This window comes from Wasmannia auropunctata, unplaced genomic scaffold, assembly GCF_000956235.1.
Source record: "Wasmannia auropunctata unplaced genomic scaffold, wasmannia.A_1.0 LD336052.1, whole genome shotgun sequence".
Lineage (NCBI taxonomy): Eukaryota > Metazoa > Arthropoda > Insecta > Hymenoptera > Formicidae > Wasmannia > Wasmannia auropunctata.
This window is the reverse complement of record NW_012026838.1, coordinates 873,627-897,224: the sequence shown is the minus strand read 5'-3', so window position 1 is coordinate 897,224 and position 23,598 is coordinate 873,627. Positions and strand designations below refer to the sequence as shown.

Below are 23,598 nucleotides of genomic sequence, written 5' to 3'. Positions count from 1 at the left end.
ATATATATATATATATATATATACGTGTAAAAGCTTCGTGTAAAAGCTCCGAGTGATTTTGAGCGAGCTCGCCGACTGAAAACGGCAAGCCCGAATCTCTAAATATACAATTCGCCGAATTTCCTTAAAGCGACGTTCACGACGAGATGCAGAGAGGAAGAATAATAAAGAAAGTGCGACGAGAATATTACATTCTTTGGTGAGAATGACGCGATAGAAACCAAGCCCTTTAATCGCATAATGCTCTTACGACGATAAGTTTCACGGTCCATCTGCCCTTAATATCCTGGAGGGAAGCCACCGGATCGCGTCGCCGGCTTCCCCCTCGTGCGCGATCTCGCGTGCCTTTCCTTCCTGTTTCCTTCCGACTCGATCCTCCCCTTCCCACAAAAAAATATCTAACATGAAACTCGCCGAAGTCCGTGGGAATTCACGCGCAAATTCTCGCGTTAAAGAGCCGATATGTAAGAGCCTCGCTCTCCTTTGCGCATTCTTCAACGTCTCTCTGACCTTCGTGACGACGACGGTGAGTTACGTCAATTTTCCGAGTTGCGCAGGAAAAGACGTAATTGGTCGACAAAAGGATTAAAGGCAACGACCTTAACGTCTTTAATTCATCCGATCCGGTTGCTCTCGTTGCCGCTCGAGAGCCCGCCGTCGTCCGCGGACTTTCTCGGTTTACACCAGAGGTCGACAGTTCACCGTGGCTCTCAACCGTGACGGATGAAGCGAAAAGCTTCACCGTACCGCCACCGCCACCACCGCCGCCGCCACCGCCGCCGCCGCCGCCGCCGCCGCCGTTCTCTTTCCAGCGGGACGATTCCTTCTTTTTGTTGCGCCGCGAACGACGATACTATACGCTCTGGATCTCGATTAGAAGAGCGCGAGCTCGCCTCGCCTCTCCTCGGCTTGGCTCGGCTCGATTCTAAATATTACGGCGCCGTTTCGCCGGCCGTACCGATTATTACCGGCGTGGAATTATCGACGGGGCCATTACAGTGAAATCCCGGCTAATCGTAAGTTTATACGTACGAGGAGAAAATCACTGATTTTCTCTGCGGAATTGAGACAATGCCTGGAAGGCAGGAACGGCGCGTGGGAGAAGCTCGTTAGAGCGCGATCATCAGCGTCGCCTACGGGATTCCGTTCATGTTAAATTAAACGCAAATTAGCGTGCACGGTCTGCGATCTGCGACGAGATGGTCTCGATGGAGAACGCGCTTCCTCGCAATAATTACTGTTCTATAATCCGCCGATTGTTTTCGCGTGAAACACGTCGAGCGCAGCGCGGAGTTTATAAAACAATCGGATCGCGAGCACTATTACCATCAGAATACCAATACGTATAGAATCAATTTCTAATTCGATCTGTTTTCCAAATTCCGACGCATATATTATCAAAATTATAATTCAATTATCTATTGTGTTACTAAAGCGCCAACGCTGCGCTGGAAATTCTCGGTTGCGTACAACGATTTCACAGTCATCGGCGATCGGCATACAAACGTCCTGAAAAGCGTTGGAAATTCCAGTTTGGATTTGATGACAGAGCGATGCGATAATAGCGCGTCGAGTTTATCTTTTGATTCGGAGCGCGTTGCGAAATTTTCGGCGGCGAAAATCCACGGATCGTAAATCACGACGAGAAAAGCGAGTAAAAGTCGCCGGGAGTTTACGGCCGCGATGCCGATAAAACGTCGGTCGTTTCGATCGTCGACAAGCCGCCCGCGATTTACACGCCAGCGGCGCGGTTTGGTTTATCGCGTAAAACCGGTACTTCCGCGCGGGATCGCCGGGCGCATCATGTGGGTGGTTTTCGAGGAAAGCCGATCGAAAGACGGAGATAAATTAACTCTGCCGCCGACACTCGGCGAGACGAAATTGCATTTTAACTGAGGTATTGATTATCTGTTGCTCGAAGTTATACGTTGATTTAATTACAGCTACGAAACGTCTCGGTAATCCACGATTACGGTCACGGCGCGTCGAGGAACTGCCTGCCGAGGTACAACACAATACAATTGAATATACATTCGACCAGGCGCAATTAAACGTGAGAGAGAAATTCTCCGCGCGAGAAATTTTCTCGTGTGTGTCGTCGGCTAATTGAATTCAATCGCGGGGGGTCAGCCGCGAACTTCCTGCGAATTAGACCGATTTCGTGTGGTCGGCGTGGGCGCGGGTGGGTGGCGTGGAGAATGAGAGGCGCTGGTCGCGGGACGCGACAGTCACGTCGCCGAGATGAACTCTGACACTTGGCAATTAAATCATCTCGTCGTTTCATTCAGACATTGACTCGCTTGTTGAGGCGCCACGCCGCGTGAATTGCGCGTGGGCCGATCACGTCGAATTTTTCACCGCGGGACGACCCTTCCTCCCCCCTTCCCCTCCTTTTTTTTGTTCATTCGACGATACCCTGCGCGCGGTGCGTTTTGTTCGTGGGCGGGTAAGGTTGCCTGTACTCTCGCAATCAACGAGAAATTGCGAGTATCAACGATGACTTCCGGCGATTAAAACCGGGGGCAAACGAGGGTAAAAGCGCAGCGAAAGTTTCACGATAAGGGAGGGGGGGGGGGGCTACTCCTCTGCTCCGTTATACGCGTTGCCGAATGACCGCATTCGTATGTTAATATAATCCAGCGATTCATCGGCAGGCGATTATTCGGTAACGGCTTCAAGGTCGAACCTTCGCTCTCAATTCTACCCATTATCCTAACGAAGAACCTCGCGTGTCAATGAGTTTGAAGAATTCAAAAGAAAAAAGGATTTCAATGACGATTATCGAGGAAAGTTCTTATTTGCATCAGATTATCGTGGATCGAATCGTTATAAAGAAGACTCGATTAAAAAGCACACCCGACAAATTCTGCGGTATTATTATCGTCGAAATTGCATCGGCATTGAAGTCCACGATTCGAGGTGGCTCGAGGGTATATACGAAGGGCGACGATGTGGTTTCGCAACATTTGTTCCATTAAAGTCTAGAGGCGGCTCTCGACTCCCCGGAGTAATATGTGTATTACGAGTGAAGGGCTCTAGGGGCTTCTCTCTCTCCCTCTCTATCTCTCTTTCTCTTGTCTCTCGAAAAAGTCAGTCTCAGATCGAGGGCCGAGAGAACCATCGCGCCGTATGTAACCCAACCGGCAATTTTGATTGGAAAAGTGAATCATCGTGTCTTGCGATCGGTGTATGTTAAACAATAAGGGTAACAGTACGAGTAAAACAAATACATGCAAACACGATGCCTCGCCAGCCTCCGCGTGACTCCGCTTTCCGACAGACACAACGTGTGTCCTTTGTTTTACGCGACTTTCGTCCTTATCTTCCGAAGCCAAAGTCCCTAGAGCTCGTTACGGTTCTATTTTTAGCACCCTCCGACGAGCATCAGCCGTATCGCGCGCGGCGGCGCACCCAGACAATTCCAGACCGCTTCGTTTCTATGGCGATTAAAGGAATATCGAGTACGTGCCGAGTGACGAAGAAACAGTTCGAAGACTTTCTGAAGGAGCGAGCCGGAGCAGCTCCGATCGAAGGGAGAAAAAAAAAGTCCAGAAACTATTAGATAAATGTGCTCGAATTGAGAAACGCCCCCGCGCCGCGGCGGCGTTGCTATGCCGTTAAAGCGCCATTAAAAGCACGGCGAATGCACTTGGGCGCAGTAGAGCATCTCCACGGAGGAGAAGAAAGCCTTAAAAAAAAACAGCCCCGATAAATCTCAGCGAGGGGACGACGCACGCCGTATTAGCCCGTGGCGTATATTCAGGCTCACGCGAAGGAGAACGCCGCGTCGTTAGGACGTCTCGCTGGGTAGTTAGGTGATTTATGCATAGAATACGCGTGAAGATCGCGCACCGACAACTCTCCCCTCATCGCCGTGCTCTCCTCTGGGCTCTCGGGCAATTTGCGTCGAATTAATCTCAAGTATTACGCGATTTCAGCGGTACGTTTAATTCCACTTTAAATCTACCTCATATAAAATCGCGGGGAGTGATGCTCGGTCGCGATACAAATTAATTAACGGAAAAAGATCGCCGCTCCCTCGTGAAACTCGAGACCGAACGGGACCGTACATTCGACGGTTAATTAACTCGTTATCTCTCGCGATTCAAGTGGGATTCGAATCTCGACGTGTTTTTTGTTTTTTTTGCTTCTGTTTTCCAGAATCACGAGATATTTTCTAGTAGACGGAAGTTTATAAAAGTCCTCTGGCTTATCACTCGAGAATTCATTACGTTAGTTAACAACAGCAGCCTTAGCTTAGCAAATGAGCCCCTCAAAAGCACTCCGTAAAAGTTCCTTCGCTCACTCGTATCCGCGCTGGAACGCGTCTTCTGGAAACACTTCGACCGACGACAGATGTTTGGCAGTTACTACTTGGCTTTTTCGACTCGACTCGTGGACGGAAATCGGTAGAAGTTCGCAACGGCACGGTCTATTCGTAAACAAATGTCCATCGAGACCAAAAGGGATCATCTCGCGCGGGCAGTAGACAAAACAAATAGAAAATGGAGATGTTTAGATCCTCGTCGCGATGAATTCGAGTGCGGAGAGACGGATTGTGATAACACGAGTCACAGTCCGTGACTCGAAGCTTAACCGCGAGAGATCGCGAAATTAAATATTCCGAAAATATTTTGTAATTACGTCACGTTAACGAGCACGCCACGTAAGACGAGACGAATGTGGCTCAGAACGAATCGCGTCACGGCGGGGTGACCTTACGAATTTTCACGCAGCCGGGCTCGAGATACAGGCGCGCGAGTTTACTTGCGAGGCACCGCTTCCGGTGCACGCGCTGCGTACACCCACGTGTGTGGGGTGTTCACGCACCTTGCTTCCGCAAAGGAAGGTCCACTTTCCACGTTCGCGTCTCGCGGGATTGCCATCTCCTCCGCAAAGCGGCGCGCGGGAGCGGAGGAGCGCGAAGCGGACTCGCGCGGAAAATCGGCGGGATCTCGTTCCGCCGACGCGCCCGAGTTCGCAATTGTTATCCGGGGGACTCGGGTGAAATGTAGAATTGAGACGTGGCAGGTCTTTTGATCGACATGCGCGGCGCGTTTCCGTCTCGGACAAAAAGCCGTTCACGGGTGAGCCCGATCCAGGAAAACAGAACTCTCGGCTCCATTGTGCTATCGATGTCGACTTCCGTCCTTGAAGCTCGCTCGCTTCCGCTCACGACGTGCCCGCCAGCCGGATGTTGCGGGCGATACCCTGTCGAAATTATCTTTCCGGAGAACGTCACGGATCGGTCAGCGTGAACGGACAAGGTGCAATTGCGGAGACAAGTAGGATACCCCGAGCGAGATAGCGATTCTTATTTTGCAGATATCTTAGTTGACCAATAGAATTTTAAATAAAACAAAAATAATAGCATTTTATTCAGCCAAAAATTGACGAGTTCACGCGGTGTATCTATATTTAAAAAATAACTTCGTTTTCGATTGATCCACTTTAAGTTCGCTGAACTCAAGCGGACTGCGTACATATCCCTATATATTTATTTACGTGGATATCCTGTCGAGATAAAGATGCGGTAAATGCGCTGCAGTTATGATTTTTAATACGCTTATCACGAGGATGCCGGCGTTATCATTACAACTTACAGGCGTTAGGAAGGAAGGATGAATGGACGTTTCTCGGAAAGGACCGACTCCCCGAGGATACGGCCGCCGAACCCTGAAAATAGGCGGAGAATTCCCCGATTAAACGGTCCGGCCAGCTGACAGGAACACTAACGCGGCATCATGAACCGCAAAACCGGTTCGCGAAACGCTTGTGGGAACAAAGACGGGTTCCGTCCGCGGCTCGCTCTCTGACGTCACACGGCGAAGCGGAAAGTGGGTGGGTGGGTGTGTGAGGTTGTCGAGTCAGTGAGGACGGTCAGTGATCGCTCCCTTGATGGGCTGAATCTTCTTTCACGAGACGACGACTCGCGAGATTCGCCTGACTCCGGAAAGAGGGACTCGGGAAAGACACGCGGAAACCGTAAGAAATTTCATTTCCAAGTAATAGAGAGATACCAGAAGAGAGATCTCCGCGACGCTAGTAATTGCTTTAGCAGAACTCCATGCGCGGGTGCATGCGCGCGTGTGCCGCTGATGAATTATTTATTCGTCGAGTTACGTTGTAAATAAGTTAATTAAAGATCGGAGACGTCAGATTCCAAGGACGTATATGATACGTTGATTAGCTCCCTCATTAAATGTTAAATAAATCGATAAATCAAGGTTTGAATATTTATATAATGGATTCGAAAGTATGTTAATAGCTGAAGATCTCGGGATCTCGATGGATGTGACAAAGTGAAACTTATGGGAAACTCTGAATCCTTGAATCATATCCGACGCAGGTGGTACATTGTTTGTATGCACGCGCGAACGCAGCATTATGCAATTTGCATTGCAACAACATTTCGTCACGGCCGGCAACTTAATGCGTCACCAATCGCTTTCAGTGACTCAGATCCACTAGCGAAAGAGGAAAAAGGACCCTTTCCTCGAACAGGTAAATCAACTTCCAGTCCAGTCATGACCGGCATTTCTCGATCGCACGATCGACTGGACGTAAAAAATCCTCCGAGGTTAAGAATCTTTTTTTCTCCTTAGCACGTCGATGATCGGACAACACGATATATCCCGATTGCGGGGGGAAAAAGAAAGAATACGAGATGGAATTGTAAGAACAAACTGGTTACAAAGACGCGAGAAGGAGAGACGTATCTCAGCCGCGGTCATTAAGAGAGAGAGGGGGGAAAAGGGAGTTGCGATGAGGATGAGAAAGTAAAGAGGCTGAGAATCTCCGCAACCGAGAAACGAGTGATTCACCGAGTCGCAAAAAAAAGGGGGAAAAAGGAGAGATAAAGAAGGAAGAGCAGAGTGGTATCCCAGAAGCAACACGATGACTTACTTTCTTCATTTCGCTTATTCCACGACGATGATCGCGACAAAAAAAGTGTTCTATCCCGAGGGAATGTCTTTCTTCTCTTTCGTTTCTTTTTTTATTCTCATCTCTTCCCTCTCTTAATCTTCCTCCCCTCCCCTTCTCTCTCTCTCTTTCTCTCTCAGTAAAATTCTCGTATGTCGTAATAAGATATATACAGATAACGAGCAATCTACTGAATATTTAAATATGCTTATTAATTAAACCAAACGTTTTATGCATAGCAACCACCAAGATAACTTCGAAATTTCAAGGTGATTGGCGTCAGCTGTTCGCTCTAGTTTACTTTGATTGAAAACGAGAAAGAGAAAGAAGAGAACTAAAGGTAAAAAAAACTCTTAGAAATAGAAAAAGATTGATCGAACAATCGTAGCTCCAGAAAAATTATTCTTGAAAAAAAAAATTAATATAATTTTGCGGTGATCGCAAAGATAAGACCTAGATAATTGCGAAATATTGCATATTGATTCTTATTTAATTCACATTATACTTCGCGAAATGTGTAAACGCGTTTTTAAATGCACAACTTTGCGAAATTTTTACTCCTATTAGATTAAAAAAATTATAAACTTGAAGATTAGGACAGCTTTATAGTAATATAGTCGTATTATGTTATTTCTCAATTGATATGATAATAGATAATTCAAGCTACGCAAGAATTGGTTGAAAACAATTGCCTCCCTGATATAAAGCCGCAGTAGCGCAAGAATCCGTCCCTTTCACAAATCTTCAACGGTTCAAAGCCCTCCCACAAAGGGCTCGCATTGCGTTGGTCCCTAGAAACCTCCCGGTGGAGGAGTCGTTAACACGTAAAATTTATCACCTAAGGAAAAACCACTCTTTCTCCTTACTTTACTACACTCCACTCCAATTCTACTCGTAAATTCCACTCGTAACCTTTAACCTCGATTTCAATCGACAACAACTGACGCTTTGTCTCATAAGTAAAGAACTGTGCATTACAAATCCCGTCGAGAAATACGAGTAGCATTAAAAGATCTCGGCCATCAGATTACATCGGAATGTACAGAGATCAATGAGAATGTAGCCACAAACAAAAACCTTTTCTTGCAATCGTATTGCGTACAAAAAGTATCACAAATATCTCTCAAGTGTTATCACACGTATTCATATGCACATTATCATACATATTCATATATAATATTATTAATTAGACGTATAAATTATGTTAAAGATAATGTGTATATATATATAATCATGAATTATTAATTAAGAGCAGTAATTTATTTTTTCACGTATTATTAGTGTTTACAGATTTCTAATTCAATCCTTCTAAAAAATTAATCGTAAAAAAATTGCAATTAAATACATCTTTGGCGACGTTGCTTCTGCCTCGGTCGTCATCGCGCTCGAAATTCTGTGACAAGACGCTGAACACGCGGAAGATAAAGAAGGGAGTGGGCGCAATGGGTATCGAGGACAAAAGTTGCGCGAGCAAAGGGGTTGAGGAGTAGTTTCCAGTTACTTTGTGAGAGACTGTCGTCGACAATACCGCATTCGCGAAAGACAGGATCGCGGAGGAAGGATATCTGATGAGAACGTTGCCGGGATGTTGGAAGCGAGACGAAGGCGAGGAACAGGCCAATGAGAAGCTATCTGGCCTCCTCGTGCCGCGGCTGCCTCGTGGAATCCAGCGGATCGTCCATTGAGAGAAAAGTCGGTCAACGTGAAACACAGCACAGGCCATAAGCTCGCCGCGAAATGAGCTTTTATTGAATGCACGATGGAAATGAGCCCGACGACATGCTGAAATCGGGACAGTCGTAGAAGACGAAGCCGCTTCGCGGCCAGTTAATTTTCGATCAACTTCTACTGTGTCAGCTTGGTATCTATCACGTATCATGAATCGATCGCTCTACAAATCTACACGTGCGACATCAATAACAAATTTTGAATTGAAACTCCACTCTTCCCTTTGAAATAATTTCGTTCTATCCACAAATTAAATAAATAGCTCCCCCATCAGTACAAAACGTGGTATTAATTTTTTATTTAAAAATTTAAAATCGCCATTCAACACAAATATACCTTCCTAAATAAATCGTCGAAATGTGATAGTTAAACTTCTCCCGAAATATAGCGAAAAGTTAGAGATAGTAGATGCGTCGTCAACAATTATTGGACTCGCGATACGATAAACCGCCGACGGACCGCAGGGAATAAAAGCCAAATTGTTTCCCCGCTCGTTCTATACCGCCGTTTTAGAGTTAAGAGATTCGTTCCTCGATGACGAGAGTTCACCGCTCGGTTTCAGCAGTATTCAACGGGGCGCTCGATAAATTCAATTTTACAACGACAATTTGAATGTAGATCGCTTGGCAAGAGCTTTCGGCAATGGGCGTACGATGCATGGTACACTGACTAATATTCTACAATGTAACAACGATGAAAGTGTGTGTATGTGAGGAGGGGAAGGGACGCAATCTTTTTCGCAATCAAATTCTAGAATTTAAAGTCTGTAAATAGACAGATACCGTGAAATCAAAAGTTGGCGAATTCGACCGTCGGTTTACCTACGAATTGGATACATTCTGTCCCGTCGACTCTCATTCACGAAGGAAGCCTGTCCGAATGTCGTTGACCGGCAAAATCGGACAAGTCTCGCGGAACAGCGTTCGTGATCGATCGATTAGTCGCATGATCGGCCGAGCAGTGACCGGAAAGCATCAGAAAGACAATGAGGAAGTGACGGAGGTGCGGCTCACCTAGACCCATCTTGCGCTTGAGCTTCTTGAGCACTTTCATCTTGCTGCGCAACGGCGCCAGGATGTTGTTGTCGCCGCTGTTGTTGTGCTGCGGCGACGCGTTCGGCGGTGCGTTCTTGCCGTGATGGTGATGATGATGGTGATGATGGTGGTGCTGGTGATGGTGGTGATGATACGGCTCGCAGGGTTGCTGCTGCTGCTGCTGCTGCTGTTGCTGCGGCTGTTGCACGCTCGCGCCGGAACTGCCGACGTGGCCGCAGCAGTGACAGGGGTGGCTGCTTTTGCTGCCCTTGACCGCGCACTCGCCGGACACCCCCATAAATGTGGCCGTACAGCACCCGCGAGAGAGTGTCAGGCGCGAAAAATCCGCGACTACAGGTGTGCAGAAGTGGAGATGGGAAATGAGGGGGGAAAAAAACAAACGGCCGCGCGGAATCGAGATGCGACGGATCTACTTCCGATGGAAGCTCACTTTGACGATCGCACTTTCGGACACTGACCGCGAAAAGGCGAGATTACTCTCTCCCACCGCTCTCTTTCACAACACTACTCTCGACCGATCGAAGTCGTGAAAACTAATCCTAAAAACGAAGAGAACCTGATGAGGAAAACGACCGACGTGATGCTGAAACGTGACTCCGTAATCCTTTCCTGACGCGACTATCATTCGTTCGGCGACGTGTCTAATGAATGGACGCCGCGATCACTGGTGCAAACCCCTAAACCCCAAGACAAAGAAAGAGAGAGGAAAAGGGACTGCGAACAAGACCGCGTGTCACGACGACGAGTGGGGCGATCTAGCGCGTGGATCGCAGATCGCCTGCGTGGCCCCGTCGAGCGCCCTGGGACGACTGACTGTTTTCTGTCGCTGAGCGCGAGAGTATTGCCGCAACGCGCGCGAGCCGGCATCCAATGAGACCGGGCGGATCCCCACCGTTCCGAAGGTGGAGGCGCATGGAGGGATGGATTGGCACCTGGTGGACAGCTGCCCCTTACCTGGCCGCGGTGCACCCGGCCACCCCAACGCGCGAGACCGGGGATACATCGCCGCCCGGAGTTAGGACATACGAAGCGATCGCCGACTGGAAGAGAGGACTACGACTCCTCGCCATTAATTTCGACCTCTAGACTGGCACCGTCAACGTTGGTTCGCACGATTCTCTTTTCCCATGAAATTTTAGGAATACAATTCTATTCTGAAATTGTTTCACAAATGAATGTAGAATGATTAGCAAAAGGAAGGACCCCCGATCGTGTAACAATTTAATCGAGAAAGCCTTCTATAAGATCTATTATCGTTTTGATTGAAAACTTGAAACGTGAAAATTAAACCGCTGTCACTTTTTAACTTTACGACTTGATAAATTATAATTTACCTCTAACGAATCGTATAGTAAGTAATAAATCCACGAGCGCACATTGCAAAGATGTCGTTTTGGCTGCCGACTTGGAAATGCGCGCAGCTCGAAGCGTATCGAGAGAAAGATCGTGTTTCCATGGGATTCGAGATGCGCCTCTCATCCCATGACGACGCGCGGACCGAGATCGCCGCGCGCGAACTACAAATTACATAATGACAAATAAAAAGGGAAGAAAAATGATATTCGTGGCACGACGGCGTCACACGTGAAAGAACTTTATACAGGTACCCATATACCTTTAATCCGTCACGCGCGTAGACCACGAAATTCGTTCAATCCCTTGCGTCCGATGCTTCGTTTAATTTCCATGCGGGCACTTTCAGAAACGATACAGAAATGATTTATTAATCAGAGGTTTTTTTTTTAAGTAACGATCGAATTATAAAAGCGATCGCGCTGTAAAAAAGAAGTACTCTGTATCGAAAGAGAAGAGCGCGATCCTTCGAGAGAGATGAACTATCTTTTTTTACCGGGTGAAATTCAATTTGCGCGAAGGAGACACCGAATCGACTTACGCGCGAAAAGAAACATCGTTATGGCCTGGGAGAAGGGAGGGGGGAATTGGATCTGTATCGAATTGACGAGATGAAATCGAAGTCTCGCCGATCGGTACAACGGATACTCGCGAGAATTCGATGCTCTTCATTTCCGGCGTCATCGGCGCGATAAAAACTTTTTTAATGGCACACGCGGAGCTAATATAATTTTAAAGCTATAATACAATATAAAAGCTAATACAAAAGTGTGTCGATTGGTACTTAGGAGAGAAAGAAAAATAACTGCAATGAAAACACTTGCTGCTAAATACGTGTTGGCAAAGGTGCAATCCCTTCATATCGATGACCTCGCACTCCCTTCCCCCTTCTCTCCCTCGTCTGGCTTTGTATGCCGGTTACGACGCGTAAATGACTCGTATTCACTGCGACCCCATCGTCGATAACTCAAATTTCGCCGACAGGTTGCGGCATTCGCGCGCAAGGTGCATCCGACATGCAATATTATGCACCCTTGCGAAGTGCGGACGCGACGCCGTTATGCGACAGTGCCGGATAAAAACTGCTGCTACTTTATTCCTTCGCCGTTATCTGCCCTATCGATTTCGCGCTTACAAAAGAATTACGTAAACGCGTCAGGAAAAAAAAAAAGAGAAAGAGAAAGAGAAATAAAACTGTTCGCCAGAGAAACAATGACCCTCGACAACGGCGTCGCGATGTCACTTTGTCAGCCATTGTTCCCAACAGTTAACGGGATATATAGTCCAGACGCCTCTGGACGTGACAATTGTTTTCTGCAAAGGCGCGAATGTGTGTTCGGTATGAGTAAAATGTGCGTGGAAAATCGAATCAAAACGCGGATCCGCGCAACCGCGATTTTCGAGACACAAAAAAGGGGTTCGTCATATACGCCGCGCGGATTTGACGTGACGTTCCTCCCGCTCGCGACTGACTCGTGTACGCGTGTCGCGGGCGTCTCATTCGCGGCGGGGGAAGGTAGGAAACGAGCCGGGAGGCTCGGTATTCTCTCTCTCTCTCTCTCTCTCTCTCGTGCGGATGGGAAATATGCCCACGGCACCGTGGCCGCGGTTTTCTTTCGCAAATCCTTTTCATCGGGTACTCCCTGACGGTCTCTCTCTCTGTCTCTCTCTCTCTCTCTCTCTCTCTCTCTCTCTCTCTCTCTCTCGCGCGCGCGCGTAAACGATTACGCGCGGGCGCCGCGCGTGTGCCCGCGCCTTCATTCATCGAAATTCAATAATGTACACAATAGATTGACGACGGAAAGATATTTCTCGAGATACGGAAGCCGTCCGTTTGAAGTTACGACGGAAACGATCAGTTTACGATGTAATAACTTTACGTAATTATACGTCGAGAGACAATAATAAAATATAGACAGCCTATTATATTTCTCTTGTATGACAAGCAGTTCTGTTACAATCGCGTACGTATACGCGACAAACGTAACTCGGGCCTTTCATTCCCGCGAGCGATTTAACGATTTAATTACAACAACCTAGCAGTTCCGTAAGAGAGAAATAATTACGAGACGCCAGACACGTCCAAAAGTATGCTTCTTACATCGCCACCTCAATTAATTCCCCGCCCGTCTCTCATTATATCCCCCTCCCCCCCTTTCCTGTACACGCACATTGTTACTTTGCACACGCGCGCGCACGCACGCACGAGGCGGCCCATATGCGGCTATTTATATGCACGCGTGGCCGCGGGAGCTCGCTCGCGCTCGCTCGCTCGCGCTCGCTCGCTCGCTCGCTCGCTTGCGCGCGCGCGCGGCAACCACGTCCTTTCTTCGCCGCGTCGCTGTACGACGATGATAATACACCTCGTTGACCGCAAACGCATAGACGCGTGAATTTCAGGAACGCGGGTGCAAAGAAAAGTCCCTGGCCGAAAACGACGCTGTCAAAAAAAAAAAAAATTTTTTTTTGACAGAAAAATCTTGACCCATCCGTTCTTCCCGTTTTGAAAAGGAAAAAATGTATTTTGTCACCGTTTATCGCAAGTATATGATAAAATCTGAGCTCTGTGGGTAACGCACGAGTGAGTCGTGCGAATATTTAAATGATCGGACGAAAAATACAAAATATATCTTTGGACGCTTAATTTGATACTTATCGAGGCGAGACATTTTCGTGCAAGTGTGGTGTTTTCTCTCTCTCTCTCTCTCCTTCACGTCGGAGATTTTCAACGTCAGTGAATCGACGTAGCAGCTCACGTGCCCTCTGCGATCTCGCGAATCCGGCCATAGCCTCGAGGAAACGGAAACACGCCTCGGTAGCTCACTCGCCGCCTTCACGGAACTTAAAATCCGACCGGCGCGGCGATACGTTTTGGAGAACGCTCGGAGAAATACACAATGAACAATTTTACTCGGCGTTTTACTCCCTCTAAATTTAGCATAAAAATAGAATTTAAATATTTACAGACAAAATACTTCTCTACTTTAACTTCACATCTTTTCGTGTTCTCCAAGAGGGAATTGATTATTTGGGCCTTGGGCCCGTTTCATTTTCCAATCGCGCCAGGTTTCGAGTTTCCGATTGCACTTTCAGAGAACAACCGAATGATAGCAGGCTCGCTGCGAGAGGAGGGGGGGGGGGCGTATTGTACATTTCCTTCATTTCGCAGCGTCAAATAAGGGGTTGCTCGGTCCAGCATCTGTCTACCATGTCGTCTCGGGCGCCGCGCGGTGCCCCTCGTAAGCAAGCGGCGGCGGCCGGCGGCGGTGGAATCGCTTCGGATCGCGCGCAGATGCGTCTTCTTAATAGGGATTCCCGGGTGACGAGGATGCATATAACATAATGTGAAATAGCGGAAGCACGGCACAGGATGGCAGGAAGTCGGAGAAACCGACGCGTGCATGCGCGCGAACCGCTCTCGCATCCTCGTCCCCTCGTGAAAATATAGAAGGTGGAGGGTGTTTCATTCTAGAAGTGGTATTGCCAGCTCGGATTACTATACGCGATCCCCCCCGAAGAAGAGGAAGAACAGATAGACGGATCCTCCAACGGTTGCTGAATCTCTCGCATATTGGTTCTCGATTTTACTCTCGACGCAGCTGATTTCGTCTTATCTCAAATTTCCTATACGCAAACGTATATATCTCTCGACAGCCAGCTTCATTGACTGTCACGGCGACTTGGCACGCCGTTATATAATCGTTATTTGAGATTTTGCTCCGACGCCATTGTACCGACTATGAAAAATGGCAAGTGAAACGCACGGTGACGTTAATAGGCATTACATTGTGTTTTGACGTAACAAGATTACGATAACTGAAGTTTATAACTTTCTTTAGCCTGGGCTTGGTGAGAGCGTAGTGTCAAATAATGAAACACAACGGCCAGCAAGGCGGATCGGAGTCTCCGCGCTTGCCTTGAGCAAGGAAGCGGAGATACGCTTGGCAACCCCTAGGCGGAATTGACTCTCGCGTCGAACGGGCAATGCGTCTGAAAGCAGTCCGTTCGGGTACGATAAATTTAGGGTATTACGCACGATCTCTCGTAAAAAAAAAAGCAATGCATGCAACGCTTTTCCTCGACGGCGTTTCAGTCCCATTCACAACTCGGCATTTGCGTGCCGCGTTCGAAAGTAACGTTTCCGGAGGAGGCAGCTTATTCAAGATTTAGGACAATGAGAGAGAAGATCGACGCGATTTCCCTCCCTTTATCATCCTTTCTAAATCGCTCCGTGGCGAAGGATTATGTTTTGCAATTTAATATTATAAAATGAGAGAGGCGAGTACTTCACAACGTCGAAATTAGATGCGTGGGAAGGAAAAATTATGCGCGCGAAATATTTATGTATTTTCGTTGTGACATTCACTCGTTGCATGTGACGCACATGCGATAGTATTATTACGGATATTAAAGCACAATATGCTTTGACGTACTGCGTGCTTTTACAGGCACGACACTGAAGACACGAGTCTCTAGACTAAGTTGACCCCATTGTACCACAATCATTCTATTATCACTCAATTCGTACCGATGCACGATGTCGTGCGCATGTACGTGACGTTGTAAAGAAAGTACGTTGCTTAATATTGTTAATATTGTTATTATTATAAGGAAAGTAGAAATGATTCACCGAATATTAATTCATATTTTATTTTTATGTCATGTACATACATATGTATCTATATATATATATATATACATAAAAGTACAGAATGTAAAAATATCTGTAAAACGATAGTTATTTATATATTTGCAATGTATAAAAATATTTTGTCTATCAAAAGGAGATTTATGACATAAATAAAATATAAATTATTTGGATCGTTTCTACCTTTTTTACAACTTTCAATGAAATTAAAGAATATATGTATATGTATGCTCTCTATATAAAAGTGAATCAATGGAATCATTTTACTGATTTTCAGTATACTTACAACTGTGATAAGCAGACAACTGTCAAACAGTATTGAGAACTGAAATTCACCGTCTTTTAGTGATCCATTGTTTGTTTCAGTATATTATCACTGAAACAATATTAAAATCACTCACTACTTATCACAGTTGTAAGTATACTGAAAATCAGTGATGATTCCACTGATTCACTTTTAGAAAATGTGTATATATATATATTTTTTTATTATAGTTTATATAAATTCAAACAATTTTTGTTGTAAAAATTAATTTTAATATTCACTAAACGTTTGCTTTTTTGCAGAATAATGCTTTAATTACAACATTAATATTAATCACTTCAAATTAGCGATTCCGGATCAATTTTCATGATATCTGCGAATATCTGCGAGATCTGCGACAGTGAACTCTGAAACCGATGAACTAGCAAGAATAATCGCACTTTATTTGCGGTACAATTAAACGTATGCCGACAGCTGCATACGGGCGTTATCCTCTGTCGCGTAATGATTCTTCAGCTGTCACCATATCATTCGAGACGAGACAACGAAATGCCCGGACTCTCGTTGCTGCGGACAATACCTAAGTGCACCTGTCCTGACGACGTCAGGAAGCTCTTGACGCCACGTAATAGCGTCAATGCCTAAGGAAATACTCCCTTCTTTTCGCTTATGCGGGTCGCTACCTCCTCCCTTTTATCGGTCAGTTGCTGATAATAATTCAAACGGATGAATCTATAACGGATACTCGGTGAATTTAAAAAAAAATTCCGCGAATATGAAGTACCTAAAATGAGGACGGTTGCGTCACGCGAAGCTGATAAGAGCGGTTCTCCTCAACGTGGCGTCGCGAGAATAAAGATCTAAGGAGCGCGGCCCGCTCGAAAAAAAACGTGTTATAAATTCAAGACAACGTTAAATAATTACGCGGATGAGACGTTTGATTGGCGACGCGAGGAGCACCGAGAATGTGGACCGGGTGCTCAAAGTGCGTACGGAGAGAGCGGTTTGTTCAGCGAGTTTATAAAAGGCGTTCACACAGATTAGAGCGAGTAAGAGCGGGAGAAAAGCGCGCGAGATGCGGACGACTGTTAAGGGACAATCACAGTGTAATCGGCTTTTTGGTAGCGACAAAGGAGACCATTATCTCGTTGCTCAAATAGACCGCTTATCGCCGCCCGCTGCAGCCTGGATAGGTCGTGCCAAAAGTAATCCTCGGAACGTACAACGCGACGACTTTTCACGATCCGATTTCCATTATCGTTTATGCAGATGCCAGGAAAAACAGTTCAAGACTTAGAGAATTTGAAATAAATTGAGTAAAGAAATTGAGTAAAGAATGTGACATATTCTTTTGAAAACAGTATTTCGATAATATTAGTTTTCGTAAGGAATTACATCATCTCAGATGTCGTGATACTTATTGAAAGAGACACACACGTGTACTTCCGAACATTTTCAAGGCAGAATTCGGAAAAAGCTTAAGCTTTGTCTCGCCCTTTTGTGAATAGCAGCTGATTCAGATGACGTTACTTGAGCCAATTCAACGACCACACGACATCCAGGAAACGACATGAGTACCAAGAAAAGAGTAACATGGTCAATACGCCTTCGAGCCAGGAAGTCCGAGTGCAGATCGCATGCGTCGTGCACGCGATCATCGGTAGCGTCTGCTAACAAAGTATAACATTCCAATAACTACACGGAAAAGCAAGCACGTGCGTGCCCCGCAATAGTTACGCCAGAAGTGAACGGCATATGTAGCTTCGTTGTTGAGCGAATAAGCGAATGAGCGAGCGAGTGAGCGAGTGACTCTGAGTGAGTGAGTGATCCAGTGCACCTGGCCTGCACCGTGAACGAACCGCGGAAAGTCTAATTATTTCAATTGCAATCAATAAAATATATAAAATTGAAGTATAAGTTATACAAACCGCGATTTTAGAAAATTTAAGCTATAACAGTGCGGTCCGCAAAAAAAAAAAATGAAAAGCAAATTTTTCTTTGCCCATTTCGTCGACTTTCGTTTAACATGTCGAACAAATCCTTTTCAGTTTGTTAGCGCAAAACGGACAAATTAGAAATCCAAAAATTTGATCGAAAATAATTTTTTTTTTACGCGGCTAGAAGATGTAGTTCATTCACTACCGCGTTCGCGTTCCGGCAGTTACGCAAAGCAGATGTTCGATCTTAAAAGATGAAGACTGACTTCCCACCCTGAAAAAATGCCGGGACGAAGAACAGGTGCTTATAAAAAATCTCCTCTCGAAACTTAGAGGCGATCTTTGTGCGGGAAAGTACTGACTTTATACTCTATCGCTTTTTATATTCTACAATTTTAATCGACGGTTACTCAGAAATTATAAGACAATATGTTCTATTTATAAAAGTAAAAACGAAGTTTCGCGACTTTCGAAATCTCAAATACGGCTTGCTGATACTATAGGTTGCGCTAATTTTTTTTCTTGCAGTTGATTACTCGATATAAATTTTGTCACTGTCATAATAAGCACTTGGTAGTCGCCGGTGATCCAACATGCTCGATAATGACTTCCTAAATCGTTTTGTATAAGCCGAAAATCTTTTGTAAGGCCTTCACGTTCACCGAGAATCGTAGGGCGTGATTCGAAACGACAAGATCGGCGTCTTTGGAAGATACAAGAATGCAGGTAGCGACCACTGAGCCACTATTCGGAAAATCGTCTTTAGAAATCTCGACACATGCGGAAAAGTTTTATTGAAGACGCGAAACAGCTTCAAGGAAGTGTGCAGAATATTATCGAGACTTCTTTCCGCCGTTTATCGCGATTATTCGTATATTACTTAAAACCATCTAATTACCTAAAAAGGAGTTAAGCCTCTCCGAGAATCAGTATCCGCGATTAGGAAATATTGAAATTATATATGCGAACGTGCCGAATTATGTGGAATGTCAATACGGAACTTGTAATGTTGAGCGAACTCTCCGGTATTAGGTTTCGTAAGACGCGACGATATGGAACGTATCCTTTTGAACGGCGGCCTTTATATATACCTGGCACGGCTGGCGTAATATTTTTTTCGGGACGACGTAACATCCTCGACTTTAAATCATCGGCACAGGTAAAAAGACCTCGCCCGAGGTCGCGTCTATGAGACCGTTTCTCCAACTGAATTTCCGGAGACCCTTTCAATATTCTTTCCCTTTAAAAGTGTAGCTATTCGAGAGATTTAACTCTATAGACCGTTGACCGCATTTATCTGAAGTGTCGAACGCGTGCTGTCGTTTTTTTTATACTTATATGCGCCGGTATATTCTTCGTAATCATCAAGCTTTAATCTCCGCTCGTAACTTGCCGAGTATGAATATCATAAATTAACGTTATTACGGTTATTATTACAAATTAGCATTATATATGTACCTACATTTAATAGATATATTTAATATATCTAATGTGCTTAACAGATACACTGCATATGTGTGTGTATATTACAGTTATAATATTTTCTTCATTCACGTTCACGCTGGCCGTATAACGATCGCGAGCGAGCTTTGATACGTAATTAAAACGCTCTCGGCGTCTCTTTTGTCTCAAACGTTCGCCACATCCCCAATTATAAATAAGTCTGTACTCGCGCACCGGATCGCGTTTCCGCCACTCTTTAATCCCTCTCACAAGCTACTTTGCATGACGGAACTTTCTTCCCGCTGCTGTGTGTTCCTTCCGAACGGCGCGGCGGCTCGACAAAGGCCGTTCGAAAAAGATGCGTGGCAGGTGCGTGCGCGTGCCCGTCGTCCAATGGTGTTCGGCCGTACCGGTGCGCGCCCGCGTGTGTGTATGTGTGTATGTGTGTGTGTATACATTTTACCAGGTACCAAGAAGCACGCATGAGACGTCGGGGGGAAGAGAAGAAGGCGAGGAGGAGAACCGCGATGCACCTTGCACACCGGCTTCGATCCCATTGACAGAATTCCCCCGCTACGAGCATTCCCCTCGTATGTAATCGTGTTTTGGCGGAAAAAAAGGAAACCCTCGCGAATTAATTGCACGCTCGATTAGGATCGTCGCGAATCGTTGAGCGACGTGATACCACCCGTGTTAGAGATACCGAGGTGGCAGGAATTCGCCTTCTTATTGTTCGCATGCAAATCGAGAACCGTTTTTGCCTACTCAGCCGGGGTCTTCTAAGAAGAATTCTTCTTTAGTTCCTGTGTTTAATGTTTGAACTGTTTGTCAAGCATTTAGATCGTACTCTCTATTTAAAAAATTCAACACATCCTGTTACGCGTGATTAGATAGATTTCAGATAATCAAAAAGGCTATTATCCATGGTAATATTTTGACACGAGATATTTTAATACGAAACAGGAAGATCGGCTTTTTTATCTTGCGAGAATTCGTGCCGAAGTCGAACCGATCGCCCGTACCTTAATTGGAATCGAGCCCGCGGACGAATCCGACAGGTGAGTATAAGAACGCGATTAACGCTGAAACGGGAACGTTTATGCTGTCCAGTTATCGTCCACCTGATACGGGTGGCGATCGCGTTGCCAGGCTCTGTTTACAGGCTGCCGAGCTGCGGACGGAACGTCGTATAATGATGGAATTTATGCAAGTAGAAAGGCGATCGTGCTGCTTAAACTCAAGACAAAAGCTACATCGAAAATAGCGCTTCGACAGCACTCGTTTCGACACCGAGCTATTGTCGTATTGTAACGAGTGAATTGTACGCGTTACAATTCACTCGTTACAATTTTCAATCCTTCCGCACAACTTTTGCTTTTACATCAAAATAAAAAAAAAAGTCCCAAGAATATTTTCGCCTTTCGTTCGTTTTAAAACGCGACGCTTGTTCTTACACTGTCGCCGGCTTGCAACTGCAGGCGACTCCCAAGAATAATTACTTCATTCTCGAAGTATGTACGCGTCGCCCGATCATTTTTTGTATCCTCGCACCTGTTTCCACCGTGCAGATCGATCGATAAAAATTCGAAATTTACACGAGGGATAGTAGTCGGGAAAATTAACGACCCCGGATCCTCTTTATGCCGTAATAAAACGCGCGCTCGCGCATACCTGTCAGCTGATCCGACATCATTGTCGTTTCCGCTAAGTCCCAGAAAAAATAATAGTATCTTGAAACTTCAAGATATAATTTAAAGTCGAATCGAGAACGCATACGATTTTATGTTCGTTTACGTTTTCGTTTAATTTAAAAGAAAATATTTTAATTTCTGTCACAAAGCCTGTCAGTGTCCCAAGATCAAACAGACGCTATTAGACTAAAGGCTTACGGATCTTGGTCCACTCGCTCGGTCATGCCGCGCCGCGCCGTGTACACCGCGAGGAGAAAGCACTCGCCGAGGAAAAACGTGGCGAAGCGGGAGGAAGCCGGCACGTGCTACGCGTTCCGTCCGTGCGGAGTTTACCAAGTGATCGTTTAAACAAAGTTCATTACCTCAAGATCGCCGGTCGCACAAAGCACACGACGGTTAAGTCACGTTGAGTGTGTTCCGCGTTCGTCTCCTTAGAAACCTTCTCCGTAAGAAAAAACGTTCCTCCTTACGTATTCACGAGGCCAGTCGTCGCGTCGAGCGCGAGAGGCCGTTAAATCCCGGCGAAACGAAACGACGTAAACAAACTTGCAGTAAACTTAAATCTAACTTGCGCGCGATCCAAATGTTATAACGTGCCTCGAAAAAAAAATAAAGAAACTAATTTAACACTTTTTTCTAATTGTAAATGTATTGTAACGAGAATACGCGCGTGTATGCCAGCAATTTTCGAATTCACAGGATAACTTTTGATGCAGATGCCCTTTTCACACCCAATGCGATCTCTCAATTCTCCTGAAACGTATTCTCGTTACATAATCAAAAGCGTTAACCAGTATTCATGGAAATTCACAGCGGATTGAAAACCAGAAACTCAGCTGGTCATAATGACGCGGGGTTGATCGGACTGAAGGGATGCTGCATAACGCGTACCACCTTTGGTTTTATTCAAATATATTCGTACCCCCCGCTCCTTCTCCCGGATAGATTCCAATACAGTTCATCAAACGGGCAGCCATCCTGGCGCCAGATGTTCCCCGCTTTTCAACCCTCCGGACTTTGCCTGTTGCGTATAGAAATTTTCATTATTCTCGCGGGTCTATCGAGATATTATTTAGCAAAGAACACACGTCGCTAAACGGAGGAAACTATTATATTTTTTATTTTATGGCGCCATCATTTTTTGATAATAAAATTCATTGGAAAAAGAAACGTATGCAACAGAACATAGTTCGTGAAAATAATTATTGAATTACTTAATTAAAAATAAAAATAAACTTGCATTAATTGTAATTATTTAACCAAATATAACAATTTTTGCAAAAATTTCAGAATTTAATTATAATTTCTCGTTATTAGTACACGTGTTTGTTTCTCCAAACACACATAGAAGGCAATATGACAATACTAAATTATAATAAGATAATTATTTATATCTTTATGGAATAATATCAGTGAAAACTTTCATTTCCATATATAAAAATAATTCCGAGAAAGTTTCAGATTGCTTCGCACGTTTGCGAACGCCGTAAAATGTGAGTTAAAGATAATAGAAAACCGTGTGTCGGGGAGCATCCAAAAATGAAAAGCGGGATTCGGCATATGTTTACCAGGTGTCAATTTTATGCAGGAGGGCATCGATACTACGAGAGGATCCCAGGTGCCTAAATTGTCCGCCGAAGGTGTGCTTTCAATGGATTCCGATGCACATTTTATTGCGGTGATGCACGCTGATCATGCAGAAGCAGCGACACAGCTGTGTGCCAGACGACGAAGACGAATTGGCAAAAGATAAAAAGAAAAGCGATTTTGCGACGCGGCAAGTTGCGAATTAGACGAAACTCTAAAAAGAAGAATCTTGCAAAAATTCAAATTTTCAAAATAGACTCATAGGTCATTGAATTCGCAGCACGTAAATTATTTCATCGTAGTTAATTAAATAAATGATTTTATAAAAGTACAAGGTAATCTTGCTAATTATGAATAGGGCATCGTCTTGATCATAATGGCAGCAATTTTACGGTCACTTAGTACACATAAATGGAATGTAGAATAATTCAGTGTCTGAATACGAAATTCAGCTACACTTTCTAAACTTTCGAATATTCTTTAATAAAGTAATGAAATTAATAAAATTCCTTCCGATGTTAGACAAGACATTGTTCAAAACGCTAGAACAAAAAACAACTTTCAGGAACTTTTATCACGTTTGTACAATATGACTCACGAAATTGATCACGTATCTCGAAAGTGTTTAAATAATTATTTAGAAACGCCCATTCTTTCTTACATTTTCATTTTCTCTTTCATTATACAACAATTATATTTTTTTTCTTCTAGAATGTGTCTATTATACATAATTGTATAGTTTATATATGTGCATATATATTAAGTAATTGTATAGAATTGTAAAACACACATATCTCATGGTTATTTCGTAGAGGGTAAGTTTTCTTTATTTTTTAATATTTTTTTTTAAGAACGCAGGAAGTTTTCTCTTGCCGCGTTCCTCGAATTCTACTTTCCAGACTTGCTCGAGATTTTCCGTGAATTTATTCCGATATCGCATTGATAAAAATTTATCACTCGCCCCCCC

General features: G+C 44.9%; 1 protein-coding gene across 1 annotated transcript in view; it reads right to left on the bottom strand.

Annotated features, from left to right (window-relative positions):
* LOC105451407 (protein neuralized) overlaps nucleotides 1–9,994 on the bottom strand; it is a 24,048-nt gene extending 14,054 nt beyond the window's left edge. The window contains exon 1 of the mRNA XM_011691830.1: nucleotides 9,666–9,994. Within this exon, the coding sequence (XP_011690132.1) occupies nucleotides 9,666–9,984 (319 nt within the window). The 5' untranslated portion in view covers nucleotides 9,985–9,994. The remainder of the gene's footprint in view (nucleotides 1–9,665) is intronic.
* Between the last annotated feature and the right edge of the window lie 13,604 nt (nucleotides 9,995–23,598).